The following is a 13,000-nucleotide window of genomic DNA, read 5'->3' as shown; positions in this document are numbered from 1 at the left end:
TTAATTAGGCCCAAAAAAAATATTTCTGCTTCCGGTTTCCCTACCTACCCTATTCTGACAGCCCCTACCCTAATTTTTTATTGGAAAAAATGAGAAGACAACACCAAAACCATCAATTTCTACCTTTACCCTTGACTACACGCAGAAGCTGCCATATCATCGTACACAAAAAAATTGCAAAAACAAAAAACAATTCCCCACCTACCTACCCTATTTTCAAATGCCATGTAATCGGAAGCAGAACTATTTTTTTTGGCCTTATAAGAATAGAACCAAAGATATTCCACTTGTGACTTCAATTCAGCGGGAATTTCAAAATCGTCTCCACCTATTTCCCCAACAAATAAAAAAGAAGTAATAACTAATTTTGTTGTGTGCTGCACACCAATTCAGTCTGATTAACAATGTTGCCGGCAACACTATCATGAGAAATTAAAGAAATTCAGCAGCCATTTCTGTCGTCCAGTCAACCACAAGTCCTTTACGTCCAGTCACACGTAACACGGGATAAATAAGAGATAACAATACTTTTGCCATATTCATTTGAATAGCTTGTAACTTGACCGAGTCTGAGCAACTTGTGATTGCACTCAACCAAAACATTGTTATAGTTAGGCTTTGAATAGTAACTCCTTTTAAAACAAGCTAATAGTATTAACACAAAACAACACTTCAGTCAACAACTCTTGAGTTCCGTTTATTGTACACGCACTGAACAGACAACCTTCATCTTTGTTTTCATTGTAGAAACAGTTACACTTGTTTTGCCTTTAAATTTCGTACATTACAAAAAGTTCTTTGTAAATCCTCATTTTGTTTCCAGCAAATACAACGAATTTCCTCACCAAACCAAACCTTATAAGATGCTAGTCTTGAAGACAAGTCCATCATAAGTCAACAAGACTAAGTCAATATTACACAAGTCTCAAGTCACACTATTCAAATGAATCATGACAAAGGCGTTCCTTTGTTATAGCGAATTATGAGTGGACTTGTGAATTTGACCAGGCTTGTGATGAACTTGTAATGGACTGGACTACAACACTAATAGATGCATACCGTACTATATACACACACCCAAATCGATATTACTAGTACAATGCAAAATGTATTGACAGGAATTTTTAATATTTAGTATGTAGCACTTACGAAGCAATTTTACATAAACACACTACATAATCACAAAGTATCGCTATCAATTGGTTACAAACATAAATGGAATGGCCAGGATTTTTCCCCCTTTTTTTTGTAGTTTACATTCCCTTGAAATTGACTATTTTATAAAAGTTTGTCCATACTGTTAAAGATAATGGACACCATTTGTGACAAATGTGTTTTTTTTCAAGGAACAATACAATCAATGTGAAGCAGGTTATTATATCTAACCTGTCCAAATTTCAGCTCAGTGTAAGTCATACTGCTTCATCTTTTTCTTGACGCAAAGCAGGTTTTCTATAAAAAAAGCACGATGAAAACGATGATAAATTCATCTTTTCTCGAAAATGACAGCATACTAGGTGCAATTCTTTTACAGAATGCCTGATCCTAATACATGCATTTACTTACAATCGAAGAAGGATATTTCATATTTTGACAGTTTCATTTTGAATGTTTGCACTATGGCCTGGAATACATGTAAGCAAAATCTACTTCAGATTGTCACCATTTGCATACAAGAAAATAATTTTCTTTGCTTCACTCTAAATTCCTGTCTTCGTGAAATCAGTCAGTATTACCAATAAAAGATCAGTCAGTATTACCAATAAAACAAGGTACGTATACTTAAAATAAGGCTTCAAATTACTTCAGGGCATTTTTACCAGCAATTTTAACAGACACAATACACTTTAAAAATTAAGGAAAAAACTACCACTTTGTCTTGTGAATCACAAAAATTTGAAAACTAATGTGAACATTTAGGAATGAACGGCATTTAAACATCAAACAGCAAACGAAAAATCTAGCAATTGTTCAACATCCTGACATGTACAATGTATTACAGAAAATTTTTTGAAGCGTGAATTAAAGAAATAAATGTTTTACTGAGAATGCTTATGCTAAAGGAAGTTAAAAGAAAAAACACTTACAAATTAGAATGGAATTATATCTACGAGAATTACAAAATTGTTTAAGTCATTCTCCAAAATATCCATCTTTGCCAGACTTCTTAATTTTTGGGGTTTTTTTTTGCAAGACTGCACGACTGACATAAACATTAATCACATTTTAGCACTTTACAATTTGGAACACTCACAAAAGGGAAATTGTCATTCACCCATGAGGTTAGTTGTCATCAATTAAACTTTGAAACTTCATTTGAAATTAATTGTTCCAAAAACTACTTTGACTTTGTCCCCACAATTTGGCAAACTGATCCTAAGCTCACATTTTTGAAATGTAAATACACATACAAAGTAAGGAAATTACTCAATCATTGTTGGGAAAAATCAAATAACCATTAACAAACCTTTTCGTCTTCAGCAAATTGTTGATTTCTTCGCAACAAACAGTCAACAAAAGGCAGCATTTGGTTTACTTTCACTTTACTTTAAATTTACCTGTTATTTCCCTACACAGCACATAGCTGGTAATAATCACTGTATTTAGGGATGTAGGTTTCAAGATGGTAACTTTTGTCGGCATCTTGCTCTACTCGCTGCTTTTCCTACTCGTCATCACAATCACGGGCAAAATGACCTCCTTTCCCACATCTGTAAAATTAAACAAATGACAAAAACATTTCACAAATACAAAACTCAATTTCAGATTTCACTCGGGTGGTAACACACTCAGTATACAGTGTTCATACGTCGGTGAAGGGCAAAACCTAATTTGAATTGTTGAGGTACTCTTCACACAGGCCAAATAAAGGCTATAATTTGTCGAACTCCTCATCCAGTTCTTGTATACATTTTTAGTTTCCCGCTCCAGTGCAAAATGGTCACTGTGACTGACCACGGATGAAGCAGGCTTTGTGCAGATATAAATAAGGGAATAAATCTGTGCTTGGCTGTGGCTGTTTTAAACAAGTACATGTATGTTGAAAACTGGCTACGGGCCTGGATGCGGATAATAGAATAGCCAGGATGCGGATAATAGAATAGGCGAAGGTCATTATCCGTGACAAGGCACAAAGCCGGTTTTAAATGTACATTGTACAATGTACTTGTTTAATACCTGCCAAGCATATTTTTATTCCCATTAGTAAACACATTTCGGTCAAAAAGTCAAAATAAGTCAAATTCACAGATTTCCAATGGTTTTGTTCAACAATTTTACTTCAGGTTTTGAGAAACCCCTCCGGTCAAATGTACATGTATGGTATGTGCCTCGCGCGCGTAGTACTATAAATTCCGTTTGAATATTGGCCAAGGAATTGCTCGATGAGGTGTAAAAGACAGCGGTGTCTTATCAGCAGTTTAACACCACCCACGTGACAGGCTCCCAACCAACAGGAATGGGTCAACTGTCTCAGGTATTTATGAACACCATTTAAAAGAGCAACTCCAAAAAGAAAGGCAAATTAAAACTAAACAATATTCACTGAGGTCATATATGCTATTCCCCTTGCAATGTCATTACCAACCCCATATCTTTGACCACCAGCACTGATATTCTGAAACTGATTGTCATCATAACTACATGAACAAATGAATATTCCTTTTCCTGGAAATGGTGGGGAATTTTTAGGACATATTTGCCAAGATTCTTCCATAAGTGTAGCAGTAGGCAAAAGTGTAGTGTTGAAGAATTAGGGCAGCTCTTGATGTTTTAATTTCTATTACCAGTCATTAAAAACTGAAGGACTCCATTTCTTTTAAATCTTGATGTGCTGCAAATGTTTCAATTCACAGAGTAGACAGGGGGACAGGCCAATACTTACCGGTAACATTTCTTATCATCATCTGGGCAATCGCGTGCAATGTGACCAACAGCGTGACAACGGTAACAGGTCGTCTCTGATCAAACACAAAACAAACAAGACAATTAATTGAAATCAGTAACAACAAACAGGTCCAACTGCTAATGGTAGATACTGCTCTGAATGGATACAAATGTTTACAGCAAGGCCAAAAAAGGGCATTACAGGGCACTCGAAAATAGGGTACGTACGTAGGGCATTTTTTGGGGCCATTTTTTTGTGTATGATCATATGGAGGCACCTGCGTGTAGTCAAGGGTAAAAGGTATAAAGTGATGGTTTTGGTTGTTTTTTTTCCTCATTTTTCCAATAAAAAAGTAGGGTAGGGGCTGTCAGAATAGGGTAGGTAGTGAAACCGGAAGCAGAACTATTATTTTTTTGGCCCAAGTTTAAAGCTTCTTTCATGAACAGTGCCACCTACTGTAACACAGTTGCCAGTAATTCTTTCCTTTCTATTTCCTTCTCAATGTCAAAAACATTCCAGTATTTCATTGTACCCCACCACTTTTGTATACATTGTCTTTAGAAACATGCAATCCCTAGACCTTTCAGCCATAGGTTTGCTTAGATTCCCCACATCTGACAGGAGATTTGTTAGGATTAATTGCTGGGCGTTGGGTTTAGCAAGATGCTTAGAACATGTACAATAAGTATGATTGCGGCATCTCACCTTTGTCATCAGAGTTTCCACCAGAGGAGCAGTCACGAGCAAAGTGTCCTTCCTTCCCACATTTGTAACAAACAACACCTGATCCACCACCTGTCAAACAAAACATAATGGTATCAATGCTCTTCTCTTGGATTTACATATAGTTAAAGATCTTACAGGGATCTTGTTTCTGAGAGTGGTTGAAAAGCTCTCTATAATTCATTTCAAGTAACCTAGGGTGGCACATTATAAAAGAAGTTATGCAATAGTTTGTTGGGTCAGCCTGGAGGAAGAGACTGATGACCGGGCTTCAGCTGACCACTAAGCTTTAGCGAGTATGTTGTTGATGACTTCAGACAGATCACTGCAACTTCTGCTTTGTTCGTTTCAATCAGAAAGGTATTAACATTTCCTACAATTATGTTTTGAGCTGTATAAATGACTACATACAACTATAATGATGAGAAATAAACAGTAGCTGCAAACTCCTGATGATGAACAGAGCAAACTATTTGAAACGTCGAGTTCAACCAGCTGGTTCTTCTGAGAACCACACAACTCACAAAGAGATATCATTCACATGGTGTTACTGCAAGCCTCCCATTCATTGATCATGTCCACCATGCAAACCCATAAGCCTCATTTAGCTGCAAACTGTTTACTGACTGAACTGAGCTGAAATATACAAATTGCCACCTTTCAGAGAGTTTGACATTTCAAGGCAAATAGTGTAATTATCATAGAGTGCCCACATGTGATGTCGGTTGCCATTGTTCTAATGTTCTTGTACAAGTGCTGATTCTAGGGCTGCCATTTCCGAATACATTATTCTTTGATTATTCGAAACTGCATTTGACCGAATATTCAAATATTGGAAACCCACTGATCACGTTTTACATTTGCAAGCTGCAACAGCATGCCACGCTAGTCAAAAGTTGAACACAAAGTGCGCCAGTTAAACTTTGTGTGCTGCATCGATATTATGGGCCACTGGAGTGTTTTTGCAGCAAGCTTAAGTATTAACAACTATCAAGGGGTTTAACTTGATAAAAGGATAAATCATCATTGACAAAAAAGTAATCATCGACAAAAAAGTGGTATCCGACAATAAAGTGACGCAACTTTACGATTGAAATAACACCACGGTCGTATGTGTACGTGCATACTAATACTTTCCTCTTTTTTTCCAAATATGTGAACCAGCAAAGTGCTATTCAGATATTGGGTTGATGATGGAATATTTGAATATTCGGTTTATTCGGAACAGCCCTAGCTGATTCACTCGCTGAAGTAAACCAGACTATGTGTCACACTTTGGTAATCTATCAGAAAGACGGTCTTCAGACTCTATTGGATTCAAGATGGGAACATAAAGCTTTTGCACTCATGTACCAACCACCCGACAAATCTGTTTTACTTCAGCCATTTAGCTTGAAATCAAAAGAGTTTATAGAAATTACTAGATTAACAAAGTTTTGCAACCTTTTGTGTGCACACACTATGGGGTTTTCCCACAAAAGTTAAAACATACAGTGTGTTCAAATGGTGAATTTCTTTTTTTATATATTACGTTATCAAGTGAAGTGAAAAACGGTGGTCCTTAAATTGTGACAATTAAAAAAAAGATGGAAAGTAGAGAGAAAAAAGCACTAATAGATCCACTTGTACCTGATTTGGATGGTTCTTGGCAATCAGCCCGAATATGCCCAGCCATTCCACAATTGAAGCACTTGTTGCCGCCTGATGCGTTAGGGCAGTCACGTGAAATGTGGCCCTTCCTACCACACGTGTAGCAGTCTTTGTTGTAACTACCACCACCACCACCGCCACCACCTCCACTGGATTTATTAGGGCAATCTCGGGATAAGTGGCCCACCTCGCCACAGTTGTAGCAATCCTTATCGGCGCTGTTGCTGTAAGTACTGCCTGTATTGTTGCAATTCCTTGAAATGTGGCCGGGTTTGCCACACTTGTAGCACGTCTGGTCTCCTGTGACAACAAAGAAAATACAAGGCAAGCATTAGCCCTAACTGCCCTGAATCCTTCATAATCCTCTTTGCCAAAGTGGAGGAATTTGGAGGACTGAGGTTACATGGCAAAAGTGTGTTACTGATTTCGTAGGATGCACTTTGTCAAGGTCTTGGGCCAGACCTTGTGTTGTTTTTGCTCAGCCATGCTTATATATAGTCCTGGATTAAGCTTGAAATCCTCCATACTGCTCTAGGATGTCACTGGCCAAGCCTCAACATATTGACAGTCACTGCCACAGGGTTTTGCAGGATTCAGGCAGTGGTCACCCCTCCACGGACCATATTCAAGAAATAATGGAGGAATTTGCAGGATTGAGGCTATATGCTATTTTTCATGAAGCCAAGAATCGCGTAGTTACCAAGTCGGTTGGCTGGTCCTTGGTATAGACATTGTACAGGATTGGTGCCAGAACACTTCCTTGGGGGAGGCCTTTCTTCTGGTGTATTTGGTGCGATCTACTTTAAGCTTGGGTTACTTCCTGGTGGACTTGGTTGCTTTACCATTCAGTAGTAGCTGATATGCGATTTGGTTGGGTGTGATGTTGTAGTGTTGTTCAGCCTTCTTTGGGTCATTGCTGAGTTTACGGATGAAGGACCATGCCTTTTTGCTGTTACTTGTCATGTCGGTTGTCTCCAGCAGGTTTTACCATGATCTTCTATGTTCAGCGGCGATGGCTTGCCACACTTGTAGCAGTTTTTCCCACGTGCTGTCAATTAAACTCTCCAGTGCCCACCGGTTAGCCATGGACGCACTTCCATGTGAATACCACACAGTGATAGACTGTGTTAACACATTTTCCCCCACTGCCATGACTGCATGATAAAATTTGTTCAACATATCTCATACCTCCATAGTCACCACCGCCTCCACCAGAGCCTGGAGTCGGACACTCTCTTGAAATATGTCCTAGCTTGCCACAATTGTAGCAGTTTTTCCCACGTGCTGTCAATTAAACACAAAACAAGTTTCGGATAAGATCACTATGTACATGTAGGACAATCTATGAGTCCCGATATATGCTCCAAAAAATCCAAGATTCCCCAATTATCCTTGATGGTTCATTTCTCATGCTCTTTATCCCAGATTATTACGAATTTTATTTCATTGTACAGCAAACATACACAAAGTATAAGCACAAACGGGAGATTTATTTTGACGATAATCTGATGTATTTTTAAAATTTTCAATATGATTTCTCAATATCAAAAATTTTGATATTTCGAAATGATTATAAAGTTGCTATTGGCGATATCGATATCAAAATAATATTGAATAATATATAGATATATCGTTAGTGCTTACCAACACAATTAAAAATGAACTGAGACTTATATCTTGGCTAGGAAAAAATATGGATCTATCTTTGATATGAATGGAAATAAAAAAAAAAAACATTGCTGAATGTGTTATGAGTAGGGTTAGTAAACTTGTTCTAAAAAGGTTTTATTTAAGAGATTGCTTTCATTGTAAAACCCACCAAAACAAAAGAAAACAAATAATGGTAAAATGGCCACAATTGACCAGTGCAATCAAAAGTGATCACCAGTTGCAACAAGCGTGTGCGCGAGCCCTATTATGAGTAACCTAAGCAGATTTTTATCTCAGTTTGTCTGCATTGGAAGTCTCAGTTAGATGCACTAAAATCCAAAGAAGGATTTCATGATTTTATATAGTAATAGCTTGGTAAGGGAATTCAACAATGAACAGTTATTATTTCAACGTACATGCACCACGATCCATCCCAATTGATTCTACCTCAGCTCGCTTTGTGGAAACCTGCAGGTGGAAAAGTACAAATCAACACAATTACTTTTCAAGAGGCTGAGATAAAATGTACATGTTCTTCTTCCTCACCATTAACCCCGACCCCTTGAGCACTTTTACTAGAAACTATCGGAATCTGCCGAAGTCCACCAATTTTGTCATGCAAAAAATGTTGGTGTCCCGAGTCCATCAGAATCCACCAGTGAGTCCAAAAACACAAACTCCACATGTAGATCGGGGGATGCACATGACTGTTTCATGACAAGGCGCGGTACAGGAGTAGGTGCATCCCCTGATGTACATGCGAAGTTTGTTTTTTTACACGGATCACGGTCGTGTCCCGGCCCCTGCTTCATGCTACATGTATTTGCCACTTAAATTGCTATGTTCATACCCCACCATTACGCCGCAGAGCTGGATTGTATCTAGTCAAAAGAGCAATTTTGGCAGCCTTCTGGATACTTCTGAAATCAGAAGGCTTCCGCCGTCTGCCTTCTGAGAGCCTTCAAATTCGGGGGTCAGCACTCTATGGCTTTTGGAAATGCCCTTTGATAGACGAAATACCTTTGTCTGAAATTCCACTTTTTGAAACACAAATCCACCCAAAAAGGTGAGCTTGTTGATCCATAACTCTGAAATATTTTCACGCAATTGACATTTGGATCATGGGACAATTTTTTGGGTGGAAAATCCGAGTTTTTACTCACCAGCCTCGCGTCTCCGATCTGACGAATGCAAGGTTATGTTCATGTGTGTGTTTACGTACCTTGCGCATGCGCTGATCTGCGCGTGACCTCAGCAGGTCAACTCTACATTCGGCTCGACCATTTGGGATGGAGGGGGGATTGTATGCTTTGCATCGCGAAACAGTACATCATGTTGCGCGGGCGTGGTCAGACAGGCCAATCACGAAGCCATGTGCATGACGTGTTAAATTCTGCAGATAATTTGGAATCGCACTTACGATCTGGACATGAGGAGTGCCCGGAGCATCAGTGCGATACCAAATTAACCGCAGCATTTATCACGTGGCCTCGTGATTGGCCCGTCTGACGCCGCCCGCGCATCATGATGTACTGTTTCACGATGCAAAGCATACAATCTCCCCTCCATCCCAAATGGTCGAGCCAAATGTAGAGTTGACCTGCTGAGGTCACCCGAAGATCAGCGCACGCGCAATGGACATAAACAAACACATGAACATAACCTTGAATTGCGCCCTCTATTGGCGGCGCGCGTCTCTGCGACTCCGCGTCTCCCTGACTCTGCGCCTCCCTGACTCCCCGACTCCGCGTCTCCCTGACTCCGCGACTCCCTGACTCCGCGACTCCGCATCTCCAGTGCCCTGTCGCCCTCCTCCCTTAACCTTCCTTTGTAAAAAATACCGCCGAAAATTGCGCCCTCTATCGGCAACGCGCGTCTCTGCGACTCCGTGCCTCCGCATCTCCAGTGCCCCGCAACTAGTCTCTGCGACTCCGCAGCTCCGCAGCTCCGCGCCTCCGTGCCCCGACGTACAAGCGCCCTCCCTTCCCATTCTGATCATTGATGAGAAGACAAGTGCATTCGCTGTACTTAGCACTTTTTGCAGGTTTGCATATTCTTATATTGTAGCCTATTCCTCACATCGCCGGCCTCCATCCACACCTCCAAGCAAAATAAAAAACCCTTGCTCCGGCGTGGCCCTGCATTCTAGTTGCTCCGTACAATTGAACATCATTACACCTAAGCATCCCAGAAGTGATAGATGAGACATCATAGAATACAACCATATGTAAGAAACTGCATGTAATTTTTATGAAAACGCCCTCAGTAGTGCGCGGGACCACGGTGTGTGGCCAGAGGTTCAGCGCAGCATACCGCGGCCAAATACTAGTGGGGCTAAACAGCGCTATGTATATTGTTGGTGTACCCTAACGTGGCGCACTTCGAAGCTTACCCAACTTTCCTCGTGTAGTGTTGCCAAACCTCTTTGTTGACAAACCTCAAATTCATGCAGTGAAAAACTGGTACTTTTACCTTATTAATGCTTGCTATTTAACCTCTGTGAACAATTTCGGTTTCATAAAATTTAAGCCGAAATTGAAAAACGGTGGCGTCCGGAAATTGGGCACAAATTGGCGGAGTGTTCCCTAACGTGGCGCACTTAAATAAATCTCGGAAAATTCCAAATTAACATTTAAGAATTTCTGTAAACTTGATAAATTTTGATAAGTCATTATTATCTCTACTTACATACCCAGCCAGATGTTTGTCAGAAAATTATTTTCTTATTTTTCGGGGCATTTTCAAAGGGTTCACTTTGCACTTGAAAATAAAATCGGAAAATCACGCCAAAAGAAATTTTTCTTTTAACTTTGTAGCGGGTAAATAAACTCGCGATTTATAAACGGGAGTGTTTAGAACTTGATGAAATTTCACTTTCTGTGAAATTTCAGTTAAAACTTTTGCTGTAGCTAGGCGCTACAGGCGAAAAATCAAAGTGCGCCACGTTAGGGGCCGCGCCACGTTAGGGTACATCAACAATAAAACACATGACATACATAGCTCCCATGGTCAGATGGTTTAAGTTCGACAACACTTTCAACAGGCATAAATCTCTTTTTAAATTATTCAAATTGTCTCAAATTTGAAATCTATCCATACTCGGGAAATGTTAGAAACTTTTAGGAGTGAGAATCTACTAAAAATTCCTATCTTTACAGTAATATTACAGAACTTACTTCGACTCAAAACAGCCACGTTGTGATGTTGTAGTTCGCCTATGCACAATACACGTGTTACGTTACGCTACAATCCCGCATTCCTGCTGCTCGTGTGACGCGCATAAAAAGCACGTGGCACGGCCATATTTAATCTGGACAACGGCATTGATTTTTAACATGATAACGTCGCAGCGAGACGGATACCAGACATTTCCAAAATGAGTATGTAAGGAAGCTCAAAAAAGACAAATTGTACTACAACAAGAAGAAAACTCAAATACACAAATTATCTTTACTTGGTACTTGGTGCTTCAACTAAATCAAGGATTTGAATTGATTGTGGTTTGGGGCATTGATGACATCTTGGGGTAATTTGTTCCATTTTCTGACAGTTCTTGGTGGGAACGATTGCATGTATAGACATTGGTTCTTGCGGTGATTTCATTGAATCGGCAGTTGTGTTCCCCTCCTTTGTCTGTTACTTTTCGGCGCATCTGGTTGAATGTTTACTATGTTGACATTGTACAAAAATGCTAGTTGGTTTGATTCCCTCCTCTCTTCAAGTGATGGCCCCAATCCAAGGTAGCCAACATCTCTTTCTCAGTTAATTTAAAGGATCTCTGCAATGAAAATGAGTTTTTAATACTGTTTTGCTTTATCCCTGTTTTTCCACTGTATGTTTAATTTTTAATTTGCAGATCTAGATAGTTACAAAATGTATTATTATTTTCTTTTTTGGTTAAATCTTAATTTATGATCAGACTGTATCGAAATTGCGAATAAATCATATCAAATCAATCAAATTTAAATGTGGCTCGAAAAACAAAACAGACTGAGCAGGGCTAATTATGTACGATTTAATTTGAAGCTTGTCGCTTCAGAAAGTGAACAATTCACTCGTTATGCGATGATCAGAACTGAATCTGATGATGGAAACGATAAGTTGTTCGAAATTCAAGTTGTTCCCATTATTTCTTTGATGAATGTGTGCTCAGAACAATGGTCAATAGAGGGCGCTATAACATATATATGGTTAAGGTATATTCATCATTTCGGGTATACACAGTCGTGTTCCCTAACGTGGCGCACTTATATAAATCTCGGAAAATTCAAAATTAACATTTAAGAATTTCTGTAAACTTGATAAATTCTGATAAATCATTATTATCTCTACTTACATACCCGGCCAGATGTTTGTCAGAAAATTATTTCCTTATTTTTCGGGGCATTTTCAAAGGGTTCACTTTGCACTTGAAAATAAAATCGGAAAATCACGCCAAAATAACTGAATTTGTCTTCTAACTTTGTAGTGGGTAAATAAACTCGCGATTTATGAACGGGAGTGTTTAGAACTTGATGAAATTTCACTTTCTGTGAAATTTCAGTTAAAACTTTTGCTCTAGCTAGGGGCTACAGGCAAAAAATCAAAGTGCGCCACTTATACATTAGTGGCCTGCGCTACTCCGCGATCCGACAACATTAATGGTGATCATATCATCAAACAACAGGCGGCGCTCTTCACAATTAACGGTACAATCTCAAAACCTTTTTCTAACTAGCTAAGCTAAAAAAAAAACCGATAACAAACCCATTTCTCATACAGAAACCATTTCCCAATTCCTAAGCAAAAAATACAAACGGATAACAAAACCATTTCCCAATTCCTAAGCAAAAAGAAAAATGGATAACGAAACCATTTCCCAATTCCTAAGCAAAAAGAAAAACGGATAACGAACCTATTTCCAATTTCCCGCGCAAAATAGGATAACGGACTTCGAATCCAAAATCCCATCACGACAGCAAAACGGATAACGAATAACGAAAAACGATTCCCATTTCCCTATTCGACAGTTAAACGGAAAACGAATAACGATTCCCACTTCCCTATCCGACAGTTAAACGGAAAACGGATATCGATTCCCACTATTCCCAT

General features: G+C 39.2%; 1 protein-coding gene across 2 annotated transcripts; it reads right to left on the bottom strand.

Moving 5' to 3' along the window:
• Positions 1-671: 671 nt before the first annotated feature.
• Positions 672-12,835, bottom strand: LOC119732378 (DNA-binding protein HEXBP-like). Of its 2 annotated transcripts, none has more exons than XM_038205838.1 (7): positions 12,804-12,835; positions 8,326-8,377; positions 7,448-7,543; positions 6,239-6,559; positions 4,592-4,681; positions 3,884-3,959; positions 672-2,711 (listed from the first exon to the last, which is right to left on the bottom strand). In XM_038205838.1, exons 2-7 carry the CDS (start codon positions 8,339-8,341, stop codon positions 2,666-2,668), a joined length of 645 nt encoding a protein of 214 aa, XP_038061766.1. In that variant the 5' UTR covers positions 8,342-8,377; positions 12,804-12,835; the 3' UTR covers positions 672-2,665. The 2 variants fall into 2 exon arrangements, with proteins under 2 accessions (XP_038061766.1, XP_038061765.1); XM_038205837.1 differs by lacking the exon at positions 12,804-12,835 and adding an exon at positions 11,086-11,241.
• Between the last annotated feature and the right edge of the window lie 165 nt (positions 12,836-13,000).

This window comes from Patiria miniata, unplaced genomic scaffold (genome assembly GCF_015706575.1).
Source record: "Patiria miniata isolate m_02_andy unplaced genomic scaffold, ASM1570657v1 HiC_scaffold_24, whole genome shotgun sequence".
Classification (NCBI taxonomy): domain Eukaryota; kingdom Metazoa; phylum Echinodermata; class Asteroidea; order Valvatida; family Asterinidae; genus Patiria; species Patiria miniata.
Note: the sequence above shows the minus strand (reverse complement) of the source record. Positions and strands in the feature narration are given on the sequence as shown.